This window comes from Rattus norvegicus, chromosome 1 (genome assembly GCF_021556685.1).
Source record: "Rattus norvegicus strain SHRSP/BbbUtx chromosome 1, alternate assembly SHRSP_T2T, whole genome shotgun sequence".
Lineage (NCBI taxonomy): Eukaryota > Metazoa > Chordata > Mammalia > Rodentia > Muridae > Rattus > Rattus norvegicus.
In genome coordinates this window covers 105,629,631-105,654,338 of record NC_141534.1, presented here as the reverse complement: position 1 = coordinate 105,654,338, position 24,708 = coordinate 105,629,631, and the positions used below count along the sequence as shown (strand labels likewise).

The 24,708-nt window shown below is 50.3% G+C and overlaps 2 protein-coding genes and 1 pseudogene across 2 annotated transcripts; 2 read left to right on the top strand and 1 right to left on the bottom strand.

Annotated features, from left to right (window-relative positions):
* Positions 1-10,096: 10,096 nt before the first annotated feature.
* Positions 10,097-14,281, top strand: Klk1c4 (kallikrein 1-related peptidase C4). The gene is made up of 5 exons (XM_087610059.1): positions 10,097-10,178; positions 12,154-12,307; positions 13,198-13,484; positions 13,581-13,717; positions 14,080-14,281. Exons 1-5 carry the CDS (start codon positions 10,133-10,135, stop codon positions 14,233-14,235), a joined length of 780 nt encoding a protein of 259 aa, XP_087466185.1. The 5' UTR covers positions 10,097-10,132; the 3' UTR covers positions 14,236-14,281.
* A 311-nt stretch (positions 14,282-14,592) lies between these two features.
* LOC147996791 (uncharacterized) lies at positions 14,593-16,185 on the bottom strand. Its single transcript, XM_087610049.1, has 2 exons — positions 16,071-16,185; positions 14,593-15,337 (listed from the first exon to the last, which is right to left on the bottom strand). Exons 1-2 carry the CDS (start codon positions 16,147-16,149, stop codon positions 15,039-15,041), a joined length of 378 nt encoding a protein of 125 aa, XP_087466175.1. The 5' UTR covers positions 16,150-16,185; the 3' UTR covers positions 14,593-15,038.
* A 1,073-nt stretch (positions 16,186-17,258) lies between these two features.
* Klk2l (kallikrein related-peptidase 2 like) lies at positions 17,259-22,722 on the top strand (annotated as a pseudogene).
* Positions 22,723-24,708: the final 1,986 nt, after the last annotated feature.

Sequence of the window (24,708 nt, the reverse complement as noted above, 5' to 3'; positions counted from 1 at the left end):
GTTGATATCTGGCCTTCACATGCACATGGGCATGTGTGTGCAAATTTAATATATTTTAATGAATAAAAGTTTAAGTAGTCAATCATATGTTGGTCGTGCCCACCTTTACTCCTAGCACTTTGGTGGCAGAAGTAGTCAAATCTCTGAGTCTGAGGCCAGCCAGGTCTACAGAGTGAGTTCCAGGGCAGCCAGGGCTACACAGACAAACCCTGTCTTGAAAACAAAACAAAAGAATTAAACTCACACTCTGGACTTCAGGTCCTGACAACCAGATCCAAGCCTTTTCCAGACCATTTGCTAACAGATATCCACATGCAGGGTGGCATGGTGGCATATATGTGTCATCCCAGCCTTTGGGAGGCTGAGGCAGACGGATCTCAAGTCCAGACTCAGATGAGCAAGACCCCATCTCATAACAACAGAAAGAACCAAAGCTCCAGAAGTCTCTCCCGGGTCTGAGAAGCATGACGTTAACAGTCAGCGTCCACAGCTACCAAAAAGTTCCAGCTCTGTGCTACACTGTCCTCTGGTTTCTGCTCTTTCTCTCCTGTCCCCTCCCTCTGAGGCATCTGCCCCTGGGTGGAATTTCTCATTACAGACAGGGGCAATGGCTTCAGACTAATAAATGGTCACATCCCACCAGTCACCATGGTGTCCAGCCTGTAAACCTGACTATCCACTTCCTCTCTCTCCACTCTACACAGTCCCACCCCGAGTCCCAGGCTTGTCTAGGAGCTTCAAAATGAAGGCAGTCCTGTGTCTGCTCCCCTTCTGGCATCCCTCCTGCCCCGGATGTCACTGGAGGATCAGAAAGGCATGATATCTTTGCGAAAGAAAGTGGGAAAGTGTGTGGGAGCACACAGGGGACCTGACAAATTCCTTGGTGTCCTGGAGTCAAATACTACCCTGGATGATCAGTTGTCAATGGAAGTGGGTCTTCTGTGTCCTTTTCCTCTTGCTTTAAGTTGAATTTGAACCAAGAAAATGTCTTGAATCTTCTAGAAAGGTCCTAGGCCGAGAGGGAAGGAAGGGACAGGGTGAACTGGGAATACGTACCTGAAAACACTTGCCATGGGGCCAAGAACCTGGTCAGCAGTTATCCAGGACAAGTCAGTTCAGAACCACCTCCCTAATGTGTCCCACTCTGGACAGAGCTGGGAACAGGAAGGTCTGACCTGACTCCATTCTCCTCAAGATTAAGGAGTGGGGAGCAGCCAGGTCTCAGTATCTGTAGGCACTGCTTCCATTCAGGGGCAGGACAGATGCCATGGAATCTTGATGACATCGCCTCTGGATTACTGTGTCTTGGTCTTCCAAGGCTTGCATAGTCTTTCAGGATGAGTTGAAAGAGTAAATACCAAGATGAGAAGGACTTGAATTCACTCCCCCAAAGTTCCTGAGGTCTCTCCATGGACCAGGCTCTAACACTGTGTGGTACATGGGAATCTAGGGTCAGTCTGGAGGGATCTGCTTAGAAGGAGTTCTCAGTCTGATGAGGAGACACCACAGAGAGTCTGGGGAGTGAGTGGGGAGAGAGAAGTTCAAGAGTTGGGACAAGCTGTGCAGTCTGTGTGTGAAACTGCAGGCTGAAGTCCAGCACTGGCTATGCCTAGGGCAAGGTCACAGAGACCTAGTTGGGCTCGCTGGAAGAAGAGGAGGAAGTTCAGCCTTTCTAACTCCTGCTGAGGACATGGGACTTTATTTAGGGGCTATCAAAAGTCCATGGGTGGCTTGACAGGAGAAAGGAGTGCTCATCTCGGCTACAGAAAGACCCTGAAGCCGGCAGATGGTGTAATGAAACAGTGTCATTCAACACCTGAGATCTAAGAAATGAAGGTGGAGAGTTCAAGGCTAACCTGGGTAACTTAGTGAGACCTGGAGAAAAATGAATAGTAAAAAGAGAGTTGGGGATGCAGCTTGGTTGTAGGGAGCATTTCTAGAATCCACCAGTAAAGGGCAAGGAATATGTGTGGCTCAGTGCAGTTATCCAGTTTAGATCAGAAGAGAGGAAAGAAAGAAGGGAAGGAGAGAGGTAAGCTCTCTAGGGATTTGTGTGTGGGGCAGATTCCAGGACTACTAGATTGAAGTGGACCCATGGGAAGCTGAATAGAGTCCTGATCCAGGGCAAAGGTAATGAACAAGAGACCCAGAAGCTATTGAATAATACTGGGGTCTGCCAATTCTGGAAGGCACAGAGGTCCCTCCAGAGATAGGGAGCAGGAGGGAACAGAGGGGTAGCCTGCAGGAGAAGGAAGGCAGGAACAGTAAAAGTAGATTTCTTAGTCAAGCATCACACTGTACAACTGTCCTGTCAAGAGTCAGGATGCTGAGGCTGGAGGATCATGAGTTTGAGGCCAGCCTGAGTCTTGTACAAAAGCACTGTGTGACAAAAGACAAAAGAAAAGTGTGTCCTACAGAGAGGATGCACTTCTGTCTACAGAAGGGTGATGGGACAGATGGATCCAGCCTTACCCCAGTTTTTGTCCTGCCCCTCAGATCTCTAAGACCTGGACCTTCCTCTCCCATGCTTTCATCTTGCTGGTGTCTGCAGGTGACAGGCACCAAAGTCAGGTACTGCTCTGATCAAAGTTTTTACCCCTTTCCCAGAGTATCTGCACCCTGAGACCTGCCAGCTCATACAGCTCACCCACAGACCCCTATTCTCATTTCCATCTGAGCCACCAGCTAAATGTTCCTGAATCCCCAATCCTGAGTCACCAAATTTCTGTGCCACCTGAGCCCTTGAATCTGGGTTCCCAGGATCATCTTTCTTGCTATGTAACCTTGGGGAAACTCTTTTACCTCTCTGGGCCTCGAGAGCTTTATAGCTGTGACAGTCAGGGGAAAGTACCAATCACAACACATAGGTGACACATGGGACAAACAATCAGGATGGTGGAGATACCAAGAGCTCAGGACTTAGGTCTGAATCCTGTGGCTACCAGTTCCCCAACACTGCAATCTAGTTTCCCAACCCTAGGAAGGAGGCAAGTATCCTCCCTAAGAATTCAGTGTGGTTCTGTATGAGGTGTGTGAGCATGATGGGACAATTGGGACACTCTACGAACAGTTATTCCCACACATCGACCATGTGAGGCAGAGGGATTGGGGAAAGCCCAGTGGATAGAGCATGGGTGTCTGAGTTTAGATCCCCAATACCCACATGCAAAGCCCAGATGCATGCCTGTAAAACAGAGCTGGGATGTGGAGACAGGGGCATCCCTGGGCCTTGCTGGCCATCCAGTCCAGCCAGTCTCTATGCTCGATGTTTAATGAGAAAACCTGTCCCCCAAAATAAGTTCAGAACTTTTTAAGATGAAACAGATTAGGTACATGCTGTCAGGCTTGAATAATGGAGATCGGGACTCACACTGTAGAAGTCAACCACTATTGCCTTCATTTACTAAGGAGCAGGTTGGAATCAGCGATGGCCATTAAATCAAGGTCACCGTGGGTGACAGACCAACCTCTATCACACAATCTTATGGGAATTTTCAGTGTAACCTGATGATTTCTACCCTGCAGAAATCTGGAGGGGTATGCATTAATGATCCTCTTGTTCCCAACATGACCTCTACCCAGGGCTCTCAGCCTTTCCCCATGGTGACCAAGCCTCCCCTTGGGCTCTCCCTGGGCTCTGCCTCAGCTGTGTGCTGCACCCAGCCAGAGCCTCCACCCTCCTCCAGCTGGGACCGGCTGGGTGCAGCTCAATGCCCAGCTGTTCAGCCAGTGCCCTCCTCCACAGGGCGACTTCACCCTTCCTCTGTTAAGCCCCTCAACTGCCACATCAGCATTCCCATAGCCTCTCAGATCCTTGGCTTTATTCCTGACCTTGGAAGGCAGAAGGCAGAGTGTAGACAGATGGCTTGGTTATATCAGTCCAGCTCAGGAGTAGGTGTCTGTCATGATCTTGACCTTTGAGGAGTGGGGCAAGAACATTGCTGTAGTGTCTTGATTATATTAGTCTCTATGTGTGTCTGTATTTGTCTCTGTTTGTCTATCTGTTTCTCTGTCTCTGTCTCTGTCTCTCTCTCTCTCTCTCCATCTCTCTCTCCTCTCTCTGTTTCTCTGTCTATCTCTCTCTCTGTTTCTCTGTCTCTCTCTGTCTCTGTCTCTCTCTGTCTCTCTGTCTCTCTGTCTCTCTCTCTCTCTCTCTCTCTCTCTCTCTGTGTGTGTGTGTGTGTGTGTGTGTGTGTGTGTGTTGCTGTCCAGAGGCAGGAACAAGGTCCCCCCCCTGCTTGCGAACTTCAATGTGCGTCTGTAAACATTAGGGCTCTTCTGCTGGGTGTCTTGACCTTAAAATTTCAGCTTGTATCTGGTGGTATCTGAATGTGGTCTGGGCTGGTGGAGAACTGTTTATATCTGAGTATTCATCCTATAGGTGAGTGTCTGTGTCCCTGAGTTCTAGAAAATGGCTTGTGGGTAAAATATTTTTTTTGTTGTGTGCATATGTCTATACATCCAGTATGTACACATGCATGTCAGGCACTGCCTGCCTCCTTTTATTTTATTATTTTATGTGTAGGAACATAAATGTGCACAGTGTGTGTGCCTGGTGCCCTCATAGGTAAAAAAACACCATCAGTGCACATGTCTATACATCCAGTATATGCACATGCATGTCAGGCACTGACTGCCTTGTTTCATTTTCTTATTTTATGTGTAGGAATATTTTATCTGCATTCATATATGTGGACTGTGTGTGTGCCTGGTACCCTGAGTGGTCAGAAAAGGCCAACAGATCCTCTGGAACAGGAATTACAGATAGTCATGGGCTACCATGTGGTTTCTGGAAATTGGCACTGGATCCTCTGTGAGAGCAGCCTGTGCTCTTAACCTGTGAGCCATTTCTCCAGCCCCACCTTAGTTTTTTTTGACACAGAACTTGTCAGAGGCACAATGCTCACTGGTTAGCCCATGGGAGCTCCAGGGATCTCATTGCCTCCAGACAGTGTAGCTTATGGAGTTATAAGCATGCACCACCAGCCCTGACTTTTTACTGGAGTGCTTGGGATTGAACCTATGTCCTTGTGATTGCAAGGCAAGGATTTTACCCACTGAGTCGTGTCTCCAGACTTTAAATTGTGGTTTGATGTTGTAACTAGATCTGCACCGATGTCTGTCATACTTCAGGCATAGCTACCATCACCAACCTGAATATCCTCATGGACACCTCCATAAATAAACGAGTGTCCTTTGTTTAAAGAAACAAGTATAATCCCAAAACCTGAGAGACTGATTAGAGAAGACTGTCATGCGTTTAGACTGCCCCAGTTACATTACAAGTTTTAAGCCAGGCTGTGCAACAGAGTGAGACCTTGCCTCAAAACACTGAATGAAGAAATCAATTCATAGTGTTTCAAGGACTTAGAATGCTTCAGGCACAATTTACCACACACAGACACCCGTAGGCCCCTTCTGATTTTAATGACTGTACCCACATTTTACTATTGAGAAAAACGAGCACCAAGAGTCCAAAGTCTGGCTGGGGAGACAGCTCAGTCAGTGAGAGTCCAGTCAGTGAGCTGCTTACTGTACAGATTTGCGGATCTGGGTTTGACCCTCGGAATGTGTCAGAAGCCATAAGCAATGCAGTCCTGGGTGTGGGGTGGTAGACCCAGTGGATCCCCAAGGGTCACTGTCCAGCCAGCCTAGCACAGTCAGTGAGTGAGGTTCAGTGAGAGTAATCTATCTCAGTACTCGAGGTACATGTGCCTGAAGAATGATCCTGGAGACTGTCCTATGACCTCACATGTGCATATATACACCCAGGCACATGCGCACAAGCAAACACAGGAGTCACGGTCTCGCTGCAAGTACAGTTGGAGTTGTCGAAATCAGAATATAGAACTGTAAGACGTGTGTGTGTGTGTGTGGTGTGTGTGTGTGTGTGTGTGTGTGTGTGTGTGTGTGTGTGTGATGTGCATGTATACTCACAGTGCAGTGTGGGTGGAAGCCAGAGCTTCTGTCACTTCACATTTATTTCTATTTTTTTTATTTTATTTCCTTCATAATCGCATGTGTGCACATGAACTCAGGCATTAAAAATATGCGTGCACTAGTGCACATATGTGTTTCTATGTGTTCCTGAAGGCCAAAAGAAGGTATCCAATCCCCTGGAATTAGAGATACAAGTTGTGAACAGTCATTTTGGTGCTGGGACCTCTAACCACTCCTTCAGGAAAGTAATCTGAGTTCTTAACCCAAGAGCCATTTCTTTAGCCCTCCATATTTTCTTTAGTTTTTTTCTATTCCTTTCTTTTGTTTGAGGCAGGGTCTCTCACAGACCTTTACACTAGCTGGTCAGCCAGCTCTGGGATCTGACTGTCTCCCTCCCCCAGGCTACAGCACTAGGGTTACAGGCTTGTGCTGCCACACCTGACTGTTTATGTGGGTGTGGGTGTTTCCCGTACATGTATGTATGTATGTGCATCACATGTGTGTAGTGCACATGAAAGTCAGAAGATGGCCTTGAAATTGAAATTAAAGATGGTTATGAACCACCTTATGGGTGCTGGGAATCAAACCTGGATCCTATGCAAGAATAACCAGAGCTCGTAATCGCTGAGACATCTCTCAATTTCTTACTCAGACAAGGCCCATTTGCCTAGGGATGGTGCCCACAGTGGGCTGGATCCTATTGGACCAGCAATCAATACAACTTCCCACAGACATGCACAGGGCAACCTCTCAATTGTGACGCCTTAGATAATCCTAGGCTGTGTCACATTGGAAGATGAATTCAGAGAGAATAGGACAAGTAGGGCTCCTTGAATTTTCTTTGCTTTGGGGCAGAGAAAATGCTGTGCTTAGCTATGGATGAAGTTTCAGGACCAGTTAGAATCATGGTGAGGTTGAAAGTGGGATAGAGATGTGGGCATGGAATAGATAATATGGTCTGGGGAGGCATGGATGGAGGGAGTTTGGTTTGATTCAGGATAGGGAGGATATTGTGGTTGGTATTGGATGGCGTGGTTTTGTGGGGGGGGGTAAAGAATAAGCAAAGATGAGAGTTAGGCTGCGTTTAGAGTACAGGTTTAGACGAGCTTTAGATCAGGATGATACATGGAATTCAGAGGGCATCTAACTTGAACTGAGGGAGGCTGGGTGCTGAACATGGAAGACTGAGTTCTCTTTGATTGTGTTGAATCAGAGGAGGCTTGGATTAGTTTGGGGTAATGTTTGAGTTCTTGGGCTGGGGTTGGCTGGGGATTTCATTGGTGAAAAGTAATGGTTGGTTAGAGTAAGGGGGACAGTGGGTTGGTTGGTAGAGTTACCTGGCTTCCATTTCTAGCACCACAGACAACAGGCAGGGCGGTGCACACCTGTCGCCCCAGCACACAGGAGGTTGAGACAGGAGGAGCAGGTGTGCATCCTCTCACTACATGGAATGAAATATTGAGGAAAACCCCTCCCTCTGTCCACAGGGTGACTCTGGAGGACCCTTGATCTGCGGGGGTGCCTGCAGGGCATTGTATCCTGGGGTGATGTCCCCTGTCATACTACCACCAAGCCTGGAGTCCACACAAAAGTCTGCAGCTACATGGAGTGGATCTGGAAAAATATGAGAAGGAACTGACTCATTGGCCCAACATCTACATCCCTCAAGGACCACCTCAGACTCCGACTAAGAATCCCCAGTAGCCGGCCACCAGCCTCATTCTGACCTGAGAAAGCTCAGCCCCTCTGCATATCAACATACACTGTTAGTTAGGGTCTCTTCCCTCCTGGTCTCACCTGTTTGGCATAAAGAAAACAGTGTTGGTAGGTTGGTGGGGTGGGTCTTTGATCCCAGCACTCAAGAATCAGAGGCAGGTAGATGTCTGATATTCCAGGATAGCCAGGGCTACACAGAGAAACCATCTCTTAAAAAAAGAAAAAGAAAATATTGTTGTTCCATAGTGTTGATCCAACTTTCTCTGTAAGGGTGTAACTTTCTTTCTTTAGAGTATTGTTGTGGTAAATAATATTTGGGGGTTTCTACATCACCATAGATCATTTACATCCCAAATAGAAGACTCAAAACCTTTAATTACAATCAGCCTTAAAGCACTACGCTGGGCAGGTATCAGCCCTCTATGCTCTTTTGTCTACTTCCCTGCCAATGACCCCAAGATGTGACTCTCCTTGTTCCACCTGGGCCGCTCCTACCACAAGGGAATGGCCCTCATGGGTATGCACTCATGAACCACCTACCCAATTACGACTTCTTCCTTCCCATGTCCTTTTCTTCTCATGGTCCCTGCCTGAGACCCCAAGCCCAGGAACTTCCAGCCCTGCCTATCTCTCTTCTGCCCATAGGGTGAAGGCGTCTTTATTAACCAATCAAGGATAACTTGGGGGCAAGGTTTGTACAACAAAAGCTGGTACATGAGGAACTACTGATCTTGGAGCAACCAGAATTTGGGGTTCATAATTTAGCATTGAATATAAGCAGCACTAGACCAACTCCGTACTGGGCGTGATTCGAATTGAGTGGGGGGGGGGATAGGATACAAAGTCTACTGTTGCATGTAACCCAGGGCCCCCTTCCCTTGGAGAGAGTACACAGCTTCAGGTATGGCTTTGCTCATTTGAATTAGATGTGGAATCAGGGATCAGGGCTGTGAATTCACTCATCCTTGGTTTTCCCATCTGTGAACTAAGTGACCATAACACATGTCTCCTAGGGTGACTGTGAGGATTAAATGAGCTGTGCATCTTAGTGGATCAGAACTGTGTCTGGCACTTTGCCCACACTCATGAGCTGTGCACCCCAGTAAGAGGACCTAAATCTAGATTTCCAAGATCCATCATTAGTTGAACCATCTTGCTAGCCTCAAAAATACTTACTTCTTTATTTATTATTTATTTATTTACTTACTTACTTATTCCCTCCACATCATACATGCTGGTTCTACAAGCATGAAACACCTCACCTGGTTTTACACAGCACTGTGGCTCAAAACCAGGGCCTCGTTTACTCTAGACAATGAGTCCACCACTTGGCCTGCATCCCAATCCCACCCATACCCACACACATTTCTTTTGGAAGACAAGGTCTCATGCAGCCTGACCTAGAACTTGTTCTGTAGCTGAGCTGACCTTGAACTTCTGATCCTCCTGCCTCCACTTCCCAAGTGCTGAGGTAAAAGGTGTGACCATCATGCAGGGGCAGTGGGGAAAATCTTCCACAAGGTAGGCAGTTAGTCCAGATCTTTGGGCCTTTGAAGGATGGGACCTTGGGTACCCTTACCTACGAAACAAGAAGTCATTGTGACTCCAACACATTTCAGGGCTTGTGTATACTCCCCAGGTATAACCTGAACCCTCATATTCTAGAACCAATGAGTAGTCAGGCATGGTAATGTGCACCATAACTTCTATTTATCTTATTTCATTTTATTGCTTTGTTTTGGGCCAGTTGTATATATAACCCTAGTTGTCCGGAAACTCACTATGTCACAAGGTTGGTCTACATCACAGATTATTAGGGCCTAAAATCACAGAGATCCTCCTGCCTCAGGCTTCAAAGTGCTGGGATTATAGGAGTGTAGCATTATACCCTGCCCCCAAACTTCTAACAGGAACAATAAAATCAGCGATCCAGAAGCCAAGTCCACGACGGCAAGATTTTTGCCCTTCTCAACAAAAAAGAAAATGACATATGTGAGGGGAGCTTGCAGCCTTCGTGGATGTCACTGGTGCAAAGAATTTGTTCTAAGGGCTGATTTCTGAAGATAATCTTGGTCTTGAGGTACAGGACCTTCCTTAGAGCTTTGGGTTGGGGGTCACTTGCTCCTGTACCCGACTATCACACCCCTTCACTCTCAACCCTGACCTTGGCACCTGGCTTTAGTACCCAGAACATGAACAGTTCCAGGAGCAGCAGGCCCTCCCATACCCTGGGGGAGGTATCCAGGGTGAACTAGGGTCTACTGGGCAGCAGGTACAACAGGGCCCTCCCCTCCCACAGCCATGAGGGTGGGAGCAGGGAATCCACCTCCATCAGCAAGGGCAGGGCCTTGGCCAGCATCTGGGTGCCAACAGGGCAGGGGCAGGGCTGGAGGGAGAACGAGGAGTATTTAAAGGCTCCCCAAGGACACTCCTCAGCTCCAAGATCACCACCTGCTTCTCCTGGACACCTGATACCATGTGGTTCCTGATCCTGTTCCTCGCCCTGTCTCTGGGAGGGATTGGTGAGACAGGGGGAAGTTGGAGTGGTCAGAGACCTGACCCTCATGCAGCCTTTGGCCCGGAACATTCCTCTTCCCTCTCCCCTGGCCCCAGCTACATTCTAAAGCAACACCTGCTCCTCCCTCTTTCCCCCTGCACACTTTCAAGTCCCTCACAGTCCTCTCTCCCATGCCAGGTACCTGTTCCCTCCCATTTTCCAGAAATTTCTCCTTCCTTAGCCACCTCAACATCTCTGGGCTTCTCCTGTCACTCCAAGGAATCTTTCCAAACCCCGAATTAACCTTAGGACTTCACTTGTCTCTCTAATTGTTGTTTTCCCTAGAAACTAAGAATCCAACCCCTGTGTCAGGAGCTTGCCCAAATCCCATACTAGAGCCCTTGGCTATCCAGAAGCTGTCAGACTTCAGCTGTGTTCTCCACATCCTGACAACTGGTCTCCCATCTTCTCAAGTTGCTCAGTTTCTATTGATAGTTTCACTTCCCAAATTGGCTTGTGACATCAGATATGTCCCCTTACTCTTTCTGCTGTGGGGGGTTGACTCATGCCCCTTCTCCATTGCTTTTTGGAAAAGTCTTGTTTGGGGAGGAAGTGTCAGGTGTCAGAGGCCAGTTGTGGACACTAAGGATCTTCATTGATCACTGAATGTGGATTTTCCCTTTAGGATTAATTGGCTGTCTGGAAGACATCAGGGGACTCCTACTGCTTCCACCTCTGGTGTTACAGGTGCACACTGCCATACCTGACCTTTTACCTGGGTTCTGGGGAGTTCAGCTCAGGTCCTAATGCTTGCACAGCCAATACTGTAGAAACGAAGCCATCTGCACAGCTCTTGGGAATAGGCGCTGAGCTAGTGTCTCATGGTGAAATTCAGGCTTTTCTCTGGTCCACGGTAATCCTCCTGCCTCAGCCTTCAGTGTGCTGGGATTACAGATAAGTGCTTGCCAAGCTTCTGTGTCTCCTAATGCATTGCTTTGGCCGACTCTTCCCTCCCCTGCTGATCTCTCTCATCCACAGGCCCCTTGTTCTTTCTAACCCCACCAGCTCCTGTCCTGTCTTGCTGGAACCCCACTGCACAGCTCTAGTTCCCATTCTGTGCAGGACATCCCAAGACCCCAACACCGAACCCTAGCACCCCACACTGCCTGTGTCCTCCTCTCTGCCTCACAGTGGTCTGACTTGTTTAACTCCTTTTCACCCCTGTGCTGTCTTGAGGCTGCCTGCAAGAGAACCCTGAACCTCACCAACACCCTGACCATTTGCCCCTGCCCACTCCGTGGGAAGCAGAACCGTTCCCTCACATACCCCAGAGTCTCCTTCTCCCACTGCTTGTCCAGGCTCAAACTATGTTCATAGGGAGCCCCACCCTCTTAGGTATCATCTTAACCACAGACTCTAACAGGAGTCCACACCCAAGCCTCATCCCTGCTCCTTTGATCTGGAAACCCCTTATTCTCTCCCATACCAGCTGGCCACTTCATGCCCAATCCTGGAAACCCCAAGTCATCCCAGAGCTCCCGTGTCTGGATTCATTTACTCTCTCAAATCTAGTTTTGGGGGGCCTCACCATTTCCAGAATTCCAAAAACACAACCAAGGCCCTGATGTCTTCTCAAGCCTTGGAGTCTTTAAATGCCAAAGCCTCTTGGCCTCTGATTTCACTCTCACTGGACTAAGAATGGACTGGAATTCTCTCTCTCTCTCTCTCTCTCTCTCTCTCTCTCTCTCTCTCTGACTCTCTCTCTTTCTATCTCTCCCTCTTTCTTTGCCCTCCATCCCTTAACCCATACCTAATTTCTGCTTCATGAATTATCTCTGTCCCCACAGCATTGTTCTCCCTACTTAGAACCAGCCATACATGAGTCTCTTCCCCACATACTGGAGCTATGTCCCAGCCCTGCCTAACTGTGTCCCCGAACACTACAACCATACCGGTATCTGACCCAACCATACCCACACCCCTGTGTGAACCCATTACAGATGCTGCACCTCCCGTCCAATCTCGAATTGTGGGAGGATATAACTGTGAGAAGAATTCCCAACCCTGGCAAGTGGCTGTCATCAACAGATACCTCTGCGGGGGTGTCCTGATAGACCCCAGCTGGGTGATCACGGCTGCCCACTGCTATAGCCAGTGAGTAAGGGAGGGGACAGGAATGACTCCAGGACAGGCTGTGGTACTGAATGGCAGGAGGATGGGACTGGCTCAAAGTCTAAAGAGGTCCAGCGGGGCTGGACCCATGGTCTGTCCATGACCTCCTGGGTCTCTTTGCTCCTCTCTCCAGGCTTGTGTTCATATTCTGGTTCTTTCTTTTCTGCCTTGTTGTTCATATGTCTCCTGCCTGTATTCACATTTGAGTGTCTTTGTGGCTGTCTGTCACTCTGTGTCTTCTCCATGGGTCTAAACCCATCTCAGTCTGGGTCTGGGTCTCTTGTGTCCTCTTTTATTACTACTGACAATACTGGAGAACAGGCCTAAAGGTCCCTGAGGATACAAAGTCATGTCACTGAATGTAGGTTGAGCCTGAATGTATGGTGTGAGAGAATTCCTCACTCTCCTCAGAGAAGCTCGGCCATTAGGACCTTCTGTCCACTCACAGGACACAGGGAAGGGCTGGTCAGAGCTGGATCTGGGTGAGGTAACTGAGTACAGAGGGAGAGCAGGATGCTGGTGTGGGGAGGGGAACTAGGGGAGGGGAGCTCAGACTTGGGCTGTGAGCCAGGCCTTACCTACTGGGGAAGTTCAGCCAAGTTCCTGCTGCACCTGAACAGCTCTCAGGCCCTCCCCTCCTCTGTGCTCCCTCTTCCCTTGTCTTCTGTCTTTGTCTCTGACTCTCTGTCTCTAAATGTGTGTCTGTGAGTTTGTGTGTGTGTGGCTCTGTCTCCCTCTCTCTCTGTGTATGTGTGTGTGTGAGTTTCTGTCCGACTCTTCCTTCCTCCCTCCCTCTTCCCCCTTTCCCTGTATTCTGCCCAATCTCCCTGGTTGCCTCTTCTCATTCACTCCGTCTCCTTCCCTGCCCTCAGCTATTACCATGTTTTGTTGGGACGACACAACCTATTTGAAGATGAACCCTTTGCTCAGTACCGGTTTGTCAGCCAAAGCTTCCCTCACCCTGACTACAACCCATTCCTCATGAGGAACCACACCCGACAAACCGGGTATGACTACAGCAATGACCTGATGCTGCTACACCTCAGCGAGCCGGCTGACATCACAGATGGTGTTAAGGTCATCGATCTGCCCACGGAGGAGCCCAAGGTGGGGAGCACCTGCCTTGTCTCAGGCTGGGGCAGCACAAAACCCCTTATATGTAAGTCTAAGCCAGGAAACAGAGCTGGGTGTGAGGGGGAGGCAGAGAGGACCTGGCTGGGGTCTGCTCACGACCTGCTTGCATCCTGATCCACAGCAGAATTACCAGATGATCTCCAGTGTGTGAACATCGATCTTCTGTCTAATGAGAAGTGCATCGAAGCCTACAGATGGAAGGTGACAGATCTCATGCTGTGTGCAGGAAAGTTGGAAGGAGGCAAAGACGCTTGCAATGTGAGAAAGCATCTCCCTGCAGAGAGGTGTAGGGATGAGAGAAGGAACTGAGGTTCTCAATTCCCACTTCCTCACCCTGTCTAAGCAGATGCTTCCCATCCTTCCTTATGGAAGTGATGTGAGCTGGGAGGGGAGGATCCTGCAGTTGGTACTATTCCTCCTCATTGACTTGGCTTCCGGGACCGGCCTGTCCACCCCTCACTCGCTGTAAGAGCTGGCCTCCCAGGAGCTGGGTTCCCTCCCCTACTGGCCAGAGCTGCCTCTTGGAGTCTCCCTGTCTTCCTCCTGAAATCAGTTCCAGGTTGTGAAGTAGAACCCAACTTCCAACTCCTTCCTTACTCCTGTCCCTCTCCTTCTTTCAGGGTGACTCAGGAGGCCCCCTCATCTGTGATGGTGTGCTCCAGGGCCTCACATCATGGGGCTCTGTCCCATGCAGTGAGCCCCATAACCCAGGCATCTACACCAAAATTATTAAGTTCACCTCCTGGATAAAAGAAGTTATGAAGGAAAACCCCTGAGTGTCACACTGTCCCCTGATCTCAATAAAACGCACCATGCAGCACACGTGTTCAAGTTCTGACACTCTCTCACCTTCTGGAGCCTGGAGCTGGGAGTCCACCCAGCTAAGGTCTGGCCTCTAAAAGGAGGTCAACAAGGGATAGGGGTCCATATATGGTTGGCTAAAGGGATCCCCTTGAGACTAAGGCAGACAAAAGGCTCAGACCAAGTCAGGGATGGCAAAGGGGTTTCCTTTGGCAAGGAGCGTGTTCAGGTCTCACAGTGTAGTAATGTTCGACACACCTTAAAGGTCGTCTCCATCTAGGCCCGATGCTACACTGGAGGCAGAAGAGATGACAAGCAGTCGGACATTGAATACTTAAACTGCCAGCCTGGTTATATTGAGTTGCAGAAGCCAAGAAAGGGGCAGGAGTCTTATATTAATCCTTTTCTTCCTGGGAAGGGGTCTGTAAACAGAAGGGTAGGGACTACCCCCAAGGCTAGGCTGCAGAGTATTCCCCTGGAACCCATGGAGGGTATGTCTCTTGTAGGGCTGGAACAAGGATGAGGAGTGGCTTAGGGGCATGCCCTGTGGGGCAGAGTATTGCCCAGCTTGGGAAAAGGGCCACATTGTTCCCACTCCTTGGGACCACAAACCAGTGTCTTTTCAGAGGGATATAGCCACAGCTGAGAGTATTGGAGGACTTTCAGAGGAGGGTCCCTGCCAAGACTCAGGCAGTAAGGAGTGGGCCCTACAGCGGGGACTGGGGCTTGCCACCTGTGTCCCCAGGGTGCTACCTGCTCTCAGGGGAAGTATGGGACCTCAGGGGAGGTCTGATGGAAACTGAGCCACAGGGACCGAGGTAGAGGCATCAGGCTGCGGGGACTCATCAGTGTCCTGAGAAGTTGCGTCGTCCCTCTGTTGGGGAGGCTCGAGGTAGTTCACAAAGTTGCTTGCAGTAGACAGCTTCTGGGCGGGCTCCAAGTTTCTGGCCGAAATAGACAGCTGCTGCAAGTGTAAGGAGTGGTGTCTCGAGGCCCAACGGAAGTAGCTGAGCCTCCGCTCCATGAAAGGCGTATTGTAGCTCCACATCCACACTTGGTTGAGGAAGGACAAAGTCCCTGTGGGAAGGGACCCCTTTGGCACTCAACTCAGAGCCCCACTTCAAGCCCCAACTCACTCCTGGAGGCTTGACCCCCTTTCCTGCGCTCCACCCCTGCCCTGCACAGGACCTGCCCTTCCCTCTGAGGCCCCGCCCTCACCGGCCCACAGAATCTAGGCTCTGGTGCACCAGCACAGGGAAGCCAACTGGTAGGATACCTGTGGCCTTAGGCACAGCCTATTGCAGTTGAAGACAAAGAACTTCAGTGTGAGCAGAATCAGAAGCCCTGCACTGGGGTGGGGCAAGAGAAGCACAGAAGGCTAGACAGGAAACACCACACCACACACCAAAAGGAGAGAAATAGAGTCAACCAGCCTTACATGCCACAGGTGAAAACACACACACACACACACACACACACACACACACACACACACACACACACACAGAGGACAAATGGATACATACTCAGTACTCAGAGGGAAAGGGAATTAAGAGACAAAACCATCGGTCACAACTAGTGGGCATAGGCTTTTAATCCCAGATACTTATGATGCTGAGGCAAGAGAATGGCATATTCAAAGCCAGCATGGACTAGAGTGAGAGCACAGCCAGTCTGAGCTAGATAGTCACAGAGACACCCCTCTCCCTCAGAGCAGCAGAATTGGAAATCTAGCCACACCTCTGGGTAGGAGCAGCTCTGGGCTTGGGTGGGGAAATCTTCAGTCACCCCTGTCCTTGCCAACACTTACCAATGCCAATGCTGAGGAAACTGAAGATGAAGTCTATCTTGTTCAGGCGTCGGCAGACTGGTCGGAAGGAGAGGAACATGGTGGGCAGGAGGATGAGGCATAATGCCAGGGCCAGAAATATGGAAGCCCTTGCTCATGTGAGTGTAAAGTGGGGAGGAGAGTCAGAGAGATGGCTACAGTTACCTCCCCCACCTCTGTCCATCTCTCTCTCTCTCTCTCTCTCTCTCTCTCTCTCTCTCTCTCTCTCTCTTTCTCTCTCTCCCTCTCCCTCTTTCCCTCTCCCTTTCCGTCTCTGTATGTGTGTGTTTGTGTGTGTCTGTCCTTCTTCTCACACTATCAGGAGTCCAAACTAATTACCCCAAAGGCTGGGATGGAGAGCCATCTCAAGGCCAGCCTGAGCAGTTTAGAGACACCTAGACCTTATCTGTCTCAAAATACAAAGTATAAGCAGTCCAGGGGTCCTGGGGTTGTGGCTTCACTGGTAGAATGCTTGCCTAGCATGTGTGAAGTCCTGCACTCCAGCCTCAGCATGAATGCTGGGCTTGCTGACCTCCAGCTCAGCTCCTGCTTCAGAGAGACCTTGTCTCAAGGGAGTAAGGGGGACACTGACAGTGGGGGTCATCTTGTCCTCCCCTGCCCTCCATGCCCGACTCAGATGCCTGTACCAGCAGATACACACACACACACACACACACACACACACACACACACACACACACACACACACACACACACCACTATAAAAACACGTAAGTATTCAGAGGTGTTAGAAAGATAGTCTTGATCTCAGAGCGGCAAATGGGCCATTGGCATAGATTGTACTGACCACTGAGACTTGGAAGTGAGGTTTTTATTGGGGTCTAGGTAAGTAAACTTTGATTGAGTGCCAGTCATACCCCTGTTTTCACCCATTCCACAACCTTCAGCTTCTTTGATCAAGCTGCCCTGCCCATGGGCCCATTCCCAGTTACATCTCAGACCCCAGGAATCCATACTGAACTAAGAAATATGGGTTCTCGTGCTCAGTCTCTCTCCTTGGTGTAAGTGTATATCTCCCAGACTTAGAGGCGAGGCTCAGATATCTCCCATGTGCCTGCAGGGCCGGGTGGAAGTGTGGAGGGGTGAAGGCTTTCTCAGGCCTTGTAGAGAGACCAAAAGACCTCAGCTCCAAGCTCAAACCCTGCTGCCATGTGGTTTCTGGTTCTGTGCCTCATGCTGTCTCTGGGGGAATATGGTAAGAAGTTGAGGGTTCCACAGGAAGAAAAGGGGACCAGACTCCTCCCTTCTTTCCCATAAGTCTTCCCTCTCACAGCAGCACAGTGTCATTCCCCACCCCATGGAGTTCCTAGACCAGAGATGGGTGTTTTGATTTCTTGTGGTGCCACCCGGCCAGCCTATCTCAGCCCTACCATGCTGCATAGCCCTTCTTCTTCCTTTTGTCTACCTTGATGTCCTAGAAAATCTCTTCTAGTCCACACCCTGCCTCCAGCCAATTTACCTCAGGTGCAGATCCTGGGCCATCTCGGTCTGTCATGGTGAGATTCAGAATTCTTCACTAGAAGACATCCCTCTGCCTTCCAGCACCCCTTAGCCTAACCACAACACTCCTGTCATTCTCACACAGACTCAACTATCACCCTAGGCCCTCCACCTTGACTTCTGTCCCACACTTCTTTTCTGGGAACACAGATCCTAGGACACACCCTGTTCTATCATTTAACTAAGAGATCTCCTCAAAGATCACAAATAGCTCTGCCCTCTACAGTCTGGAATTAGGTTTTTTTTTTTTTTTAAATTTTCCTCTTATTCTGCTCTCCTCCTTATCTTTCTGAGAGGGTTGCAGGGGCTCTTCTAGAACTGCTTCCTGGGTCATCTTTGGAGTCTAGTCTGTCCCCATCCTTTCCCACTCTGATCCCTTAACCCTACACAGGATGGTTTTTCAATAAACAGACCTCTTCCATAGGAGCCCATCTCTATTTTGGACACTCTTTCCCTGAGAACAGAGTTTCCACCATCATCCACCCCATGCCTTGCTTATGCCCAATCCCCCAGGAGCCTATGCAACTCCAGACATTGCCTCATCTGATGTCTCCCAGTCTGTTGTCTAGGGTTAACTTTGTATTCAGAGTCTATGTCTCCCTAGATAAAGCAAACTACCATCGAGCAAGGCAGGTGTGAGTCATGAAATCCAGTCCACTCTAGCACCCCTTAACCTGACCACCCTCCTGGTCCTCTGCACCATGTCCCTTCATATCCACAGGAAAGTTTTTCTTCTCAATCCCTTTTCCATGCCAATGCTGGGCCCTACCCAGAATTTCTTTCTGCAGGTGACTTTCCCCTCGTCCAGTCCAGTACCGTTGGAGGCTGGGAGTGTGAGAGACATTCCCAACCCTGGCAGGTCGTGGTGTATCACTATGACAAGGCTGTCAGGGGTGGTGGGGTGGCATCCTGGTCCAACCGCAGTGGGAACTCACAGCTGCCCACTGCATCCCAGGGAGGATGGGTTCAGGTGTGGCTGTGGCCGGAGCATTTGACTGACAAGCAAGGGTCCCTGGGATCCACCTCCCAAACACATTAGTAGGAGGAAGATTGGGATGAGGGAAGCTCTTCTCCTTCAAGGAAGACTATGCCACCGTCTTCCTTGAAGGACCTCATGGGAGGTAGAGGTCTGAGGGATGAAGGTTGGTGCTGGGTCAGAGGGACAGAGGGGTGGATGGGCCATGAGCACCTGAGTCTCTCCTCATGTCTCCCATTTTTGTCTCTCCTCTTTCCCTGACTCCATGCTTCTGCATCTGTCCTATCTCTGTCCTCCTCTGGGTGCCTCTGTGACCATCTGTCACTATTGGTCCCCCCTTCTAGATCTACGCCCAACTCTATCTGGGTCTGGGTCTCACTCTCCATCCCCATCACTACTGACCACATTGAAGAACAGGATTCACTGCACCCTACAAGGCTGGAATGGGGGGACCCATATGCCAATGTGAGGGAAGTCCTCAGCTTCTCCAGAGCAACCTGGCACTGTAGGATCATGTCCAGGCTGGGGGACATACAGGGAGAGGCTGGACAGAGCTGTGTCAATACAGCTGGATGAGCACAGAGACAGGGCAGGGTACTGGGAGGAAGTGGGCACAAAGCTTGGGCTGTGACCATATGGCAGTTGCCAGGCAAGCTCAGGCTAGCCCAGTGCACCTGAGTGGCTCTCAGGCCTGCCCCTTCCCTGTTCCATTTCCCCTTCTCTCTTTACTTCCTGCCTCATTGTCCTTTTCCTCTGTTTGTCTCTGCCTCTTGTCCATCATGAGTCCCTTCTCTCCCTTGTACTTTCTGCTCCCACCTGTCCCCAGGTGCTTTCCCATACTGCTCCTCGCTGCCACTTCCCCCTGCTACCTTTCTAGTTCTTTTGATTTAATCATGTGTGTGTGGTGCATGTATGCATACTGTTGATGAGTGTGTGTGAGCATGTGCGTGTGTGTGTATGGAGGCCAGGAGCAGACATCATCTGTCTTCCTCTCTTGCTCTCCAGCTTGTGTTTTCTAAGTTGATTTATCCCTTTTATTTGTTGTGTATGTGTACGTGTGTGAGTATGTGTATGTGCAAGCATGTATGACACTGCACCAGCTTGGAGGTCAAGAGACAGCTTACAGGAGTCAGTTCCCTCCCTCCACCATGTAGGTCTTGGGATTGAACTCAGGTCACTGTGCTTGGCTGCAAGAGCCCCTACCTACTGAGCCGCTTCACTGCCTGCATCCTTTTTCTTTAATCATCTTAATAAAAAATCCTGTATATGAGTGATTTGCTTCTATGTGTATCTGGGCACTAGGAACTAGAGTTACAGACATTTGTGAGCCAGCAGGTTTGTGCTGGGAATGGACCCAGGTCCTCTGAAAAAGCAGTCAGTGCTCTTAACCACTGAGCCACCACCTGTCTAGCCATCTTCTGCCCCTATTTTTTGAGACAGGAGCTCAAATATTCAGCATAGCTGGGTCCCAGGCAGCACTAGAGATCATCATGTCCCTGTGTCCTCATCTGGGAATACCAGGAACGCACAACATTCAGTTCCGAATGTCCAAAGTCAGGTGCTCACACTAGTGCAGTAAACTTGTTACCTGCTGAGCCTTCTCACACCCTGGTGTCCCTGCCTTTCCCATTCTGTGTCTGTGTCTGCGTCTCCCTCCCTCTCCTGCCAGTTCTTTCCTGCTCTCTCTGCTGTCCACCCTCTCTTTCCTCTCATCCATTTCTTTCCTTTCATCCATTTCTCCTCTCGTTCTCCCTTCTGCCCAGATGCCCTGCGTGCTCCTTCTCCCTCATCTCTGCTTCTCCCTCACATAACAAGGTGAGGCTGGGTCAGCACAGCCTGGACGCTGATGGAGACACTGGCCAGTATGTCCCTGTAGACATTCTGTCCCACACCCACTCTGTAACAGGAGCCTCCGAATGCCCACGTTTCTCAGCCCGGATGCTGACAACAGCCACAACCTGATGCTGCGTCAGCTGAGGGAGCCAGCCAACACCACAGAGGCTGTGAGGGTGACTGAGGAGCCCACTGAGGAGGCTAAGCTGGGGAGCTGCTGCCTGGCATCCGGCTGGGGCAGCACCAGGCCAGATAAGTGTATGTCTGGGTCAGACCCTGTAACCTGGAGCAGGAAGTGCGGTTCTGGAGGAACAGGCCGGGCAACTGAGCTCCTGTATTCCTGTCATGGTTGTGTTCTCTCGGGCCACAGCTCTAAGTGCAAAGATGCTGCAGTGTGTAGACCTCACCCTCATGTCCAGTGATGTCTGTAAGGATGCCTATTCATAGAGGGTGACAGAACTCATGCTGTGTGCTGGACACCAGGAAGGCAGCATAGATACCTGCATAGTGAGCAGCCCCAAACCCAGGTCACTGAGAGAAGACATGGAGACAACCAGAGTGAAGGAAACTGATTCTGGTCTGAGGCCCAGCAGCATTTCCTCAGATGCTCAGGCACCATAGTCCTTCAGTGCCCTGCCCTGCAGTGTGTCACAGCCTCCTCTGCTCCAGTCCTGTCCCCTCTCCTTCCCAAACCAACCTATGTCTCTCACTTTTCCACATCCAGTCTTTTCAGCCTGTGAACGCCTTTTCTTATGGATCTCCATGGTACCTATGACCATCCTAGACCCTGGGCAGCCAACAGTGAGCCTAGTGCAGCCCCTCCCTCCCAGAGCAGCATTGTGTGTGTGTGGAGGGGTGGATGCTGCATGGCTTTTCCTGGGCCAGCATTTCTACTCACCACAGACAGAGAAGACAACACACCAGGTCATCCATCGTGGCGAGCTCATGAGTTGTTAGATTAGCCTCAGGAGCACGGAAGGCAACTGCATCATCAAAGAGCCTGCCCCAGGATAGCACTTAGGAAAGCTGCACCTCCTGAGTCTCCTGCACAACTCAAGCCGTTCCCCTCAAGACTCTCCTGTCCTGAGGGGCCTCCTGAAGCCCCATGCTCACGCCAGGAGGGGGATTTGGATGTGGAGAACACAGATCCAGAAAAAAGGGCAGCCATAAGCACCAGGTACAACTCAGGCGTGATGGGGTAGAATGTCATAAGGTGATGGAGCCACGGGGCAGACAAGAGGCCTGAGACGCTGGGAGGGTCACTGTGGTAGGAGGGAATGTTGTGTGCAAGGTTAGAAGAGGCAGCACCTGACACAGGGGTGCAGGGCACTTGGAACTGGGGGGGGGTGGGAGGCAGGGACCAGGTCTCCAGGGCAAGGGCTAGAGGGCTTTGGGGGAACCAAGGAGCTTGTGACTAAATAAATGTCTGCAGACAGAGTGTGAACAGGGCTCAGAGCACACAAGGAGAGGTTGCTTTCTTCAGGGCCTCAGCAGGGCCCTGTCAGATACTTTACTTTCTGGTGTGCTGGAAGCTGGCTCTGGATGGTGCTGGACTGAGCAGGGACAGGTGACTCTGCTCTCAGTCGCCCTCTCGTGTTTGTGAGATCAGGCTTCAGGAAGGCTGAAGCAGGAGGGCTTGTCTCAGGCTTGAGCTGGGTGAAGACTCCAACCAGATCTTTATCCTCATCTGGTCTCACCCCACCCCCTTCCTCGCAGGTGTTTCCACAGTCTCTCCTGCTGCATTACCTCCAAACTACCCTTCTAGTGTCAGAGCTGGTCTCTCTTAGCCCCTGCTCACCCTTGGCTATGAGGTGTCTATCCTAGAATATGTTTATGGGAATGGGGCCAGGAGATGACCCCACAGGCAGTGTCACCTTTGTTCCCCTACTGCCGACCTGGGGACCCTGCCTTCTGTTCCCCACACTGACACGGAGACACTGCCTTCAGTACAGGAGATGTATCTGTTTGCCTTCCCCTCTGCCCAGGGCTTCAGGCTGTGTTCCCTTTGGGATGCTATCCTGCATTTTCCTGGGAGGCAAACTGCAAAGTTGTGATCTGTAATCTGTTGGTGGCTAAGGATGAGAGGTGGGGCACCCAGACAGAAAGTGGGATGTTCTCTCGCTCTACCTCCGTGCCTTCTTCTCTCAGGGTGACTCTGGAACCACACTCCTCTGTGATAGGATGCTCCAAGGGATTACATCATGGGGTGGTAACCCCTGTGCCTTTCCTAAGAAGCCTAGCATATTCACCAAAGTGTCAAAATGCATAAGCTGGATCAAGGCCAACCTGCAGATCATCCCATGATGTCTTGTGCCTTCCCTAGTAAACTGACAACCATCTATTTCATGGTCTGCACCATCCGTTTTTATGGGCCCTAGGCATATGGGAGCCCACGATTCAGCTGACAGAATACAAAACCTCCTGACTCTTCCAATTCTGGTGCTTAGCAGGAAGAACGAGCAGAGACATTTGGTTCCGGAGGTCTCAGAGGGGTTCCCTATGCCTCTCCCATCTTAAGAGCATGGCAGGTCTGCAAACAGCTCAAGCAGAAGGAGGTGGTGGTGGCCTTGGCATGCATGTGATGCAGAGATGAAGGAACAGGGTCCCCTGGGAGGCAGGACAGAGGCACACAGTGACAAGTCCATGGAGCCCTGAGCAAAAGCCAATCCACATGCACCTGGGTACATGGTGGGGTGATGCTAAAATGTCACCCTCATTTTTTTTCTGGACATGAGAGGATGCCTAAGGAAATTCTGAACAGAGGAAGGAGGTCACTCCATGACACAAGGCTGGGGAAAAGGAGAGCAACTACAGAATGGGGAAGCTCATTCACTTTGTGGGTGTTGGAGACAACAAGCCGCAATTAACAGAGGGACTCTCAGTCACAGATGTGGAGCTAGGGTGTGTCATGGGTGAAGACCATGACAGGAAGCAGAGAGGGACCCAGAGGCAAACTTGCAGGTGAGCTGTGGGGTGGAGAGGGTAACCTTACCACTCCCACTCCCTGTCAGAGGTTCCTATGGACAGTGGTGTGTCAGGACACGTCCAGAGGGCTTCCATCAACAGCAGCTCAGCAAGCTGATGGCCAAATCCGCATTCACACTTAGAGTCTCGCTCTCAGCACAAACTGCTACTGATATCCAGGGCTCCAGTGAACTGAGACTCCACTCATACAGGAAAGTCTCAGGCATCCAAAATTGTCCCAGGAGGGACTCAAGTTAGGGTTTTCTCAAGGTTGAGTGCCTTTGCCTCTAGGGAATCTTCTACAGCCCAGGAGATGAAGGAAGAAAGACTGAGGAAGAGGAGGAGAGAGGAAAGGAGGGGAAGGGGGAGAGAGGAAAGAAAGCAGTGGGGAAGGAAGAGAAGGGGGAGGGCTGAGGAAAACAGCAGGCCTGGTGACATCTTGTGATCTGTTGACCAGTGAGTGGGCATGTGGAAGGAAGTGCATGTATGGGGAAAGACCCACACTCACTGGGGACATGGTGGTCACTCCATTGCTTTTTCCTCCCATCCTTGTGCAAGAAAGAATCTCACCCTAGGTCCGCAGGGTAGATGGATATCCAGCCTTCCATACTGGACATGAGAGACCATAGAGTGTGTCATAGGGATATAGAAAGACCATAGCTGAGGAATAGGTCATGACTGGGCACATGAGACAACACAGAACTGTTAGTAGAATCAGGCTGAGGAGTGACACAGCTTAGTGAACTGCAGTTCTCCTAGGGAGAATGGAATTGTGGCATCACCATCCGGAAGGCTGGCAGGATATGAGAACTTTGTGAGATACTGCTGGTGGTACCACTGATGGAGAAAGAAGCTAGGTTGAGTGCCTATCTCAGGGTGGGGCCCTGAGGCCTCTGAGGCCTCCTGTTGACAGACTTTGAGACAGAAGCTGCTGGTGAGGACACAGTGTGCTACTGGATCCCTCCCTCACAGTCATCATCCTATGAAACCCAGTGCATGGGCTTCAGGACTTTAATTACTGGTCAGGAGGACAGGGTCTGAGTCACGGCTATGGCCCTGGGAGAGGAGGTGGTGACTGAGCTACTCCAGGAGCTGAAGTCCGGTGAGATCATACCCTACAAGGAAGCTGAGAAACAACATGGATGCTCCACTCCCCCATCCAACTGGGCCTGTGAGTCACACTGACAAAACCAAGTCCCCAGGAAAAGCTGCCTGCCCTAGAGGCTTTGGGAATAGGGTGAAGCCTGCCTAAAGTGTAGACCAGGACATAGTCCATGCTTACCCTTGAGTGCCTCACTCTGCAATAAACTGCCATCTTCTAAACAA

Bases quoted from the DNA above. Each gene is read 5' to 3' on its own strand.
- Klk1c4 (XM_087610059.1), top strand. From the start codon at position 10,133: ATGTGGTTCCTGATCCTGTTCCTCGCCCTGTCTCTGGGAGGGATTG. The intron at 10,179-12,153 runs GTGAGACAGGGG...AACCCATTACAG, and splicing joins CCTGTCTCTGGGAGGGATTG to ATGCTGCACCTCCCGTCCAA. The intron at 13,485-13,580 runs GTAAGTCTAAGC...CCTGATCCACAG, and splicing joins CAGCACAAAACCCCTTATAT to CAGAATTACCAGATGATCTC.
- LOC147996791 (XM_087610049.1), bottom strand. From the start codon at position 16,149: ATGTTCCTCTCCTTCCGACCAGTCTGCCGACGCCTGAACAAGATAGAC. The intron at 15,338-16,070 runs GTAAGTGTTGGC...CCCTTCCCACAG, and splicing joins TTTCCTCAGCATTGGCATTG to GGACTTTGTCCTTCCTCAAC.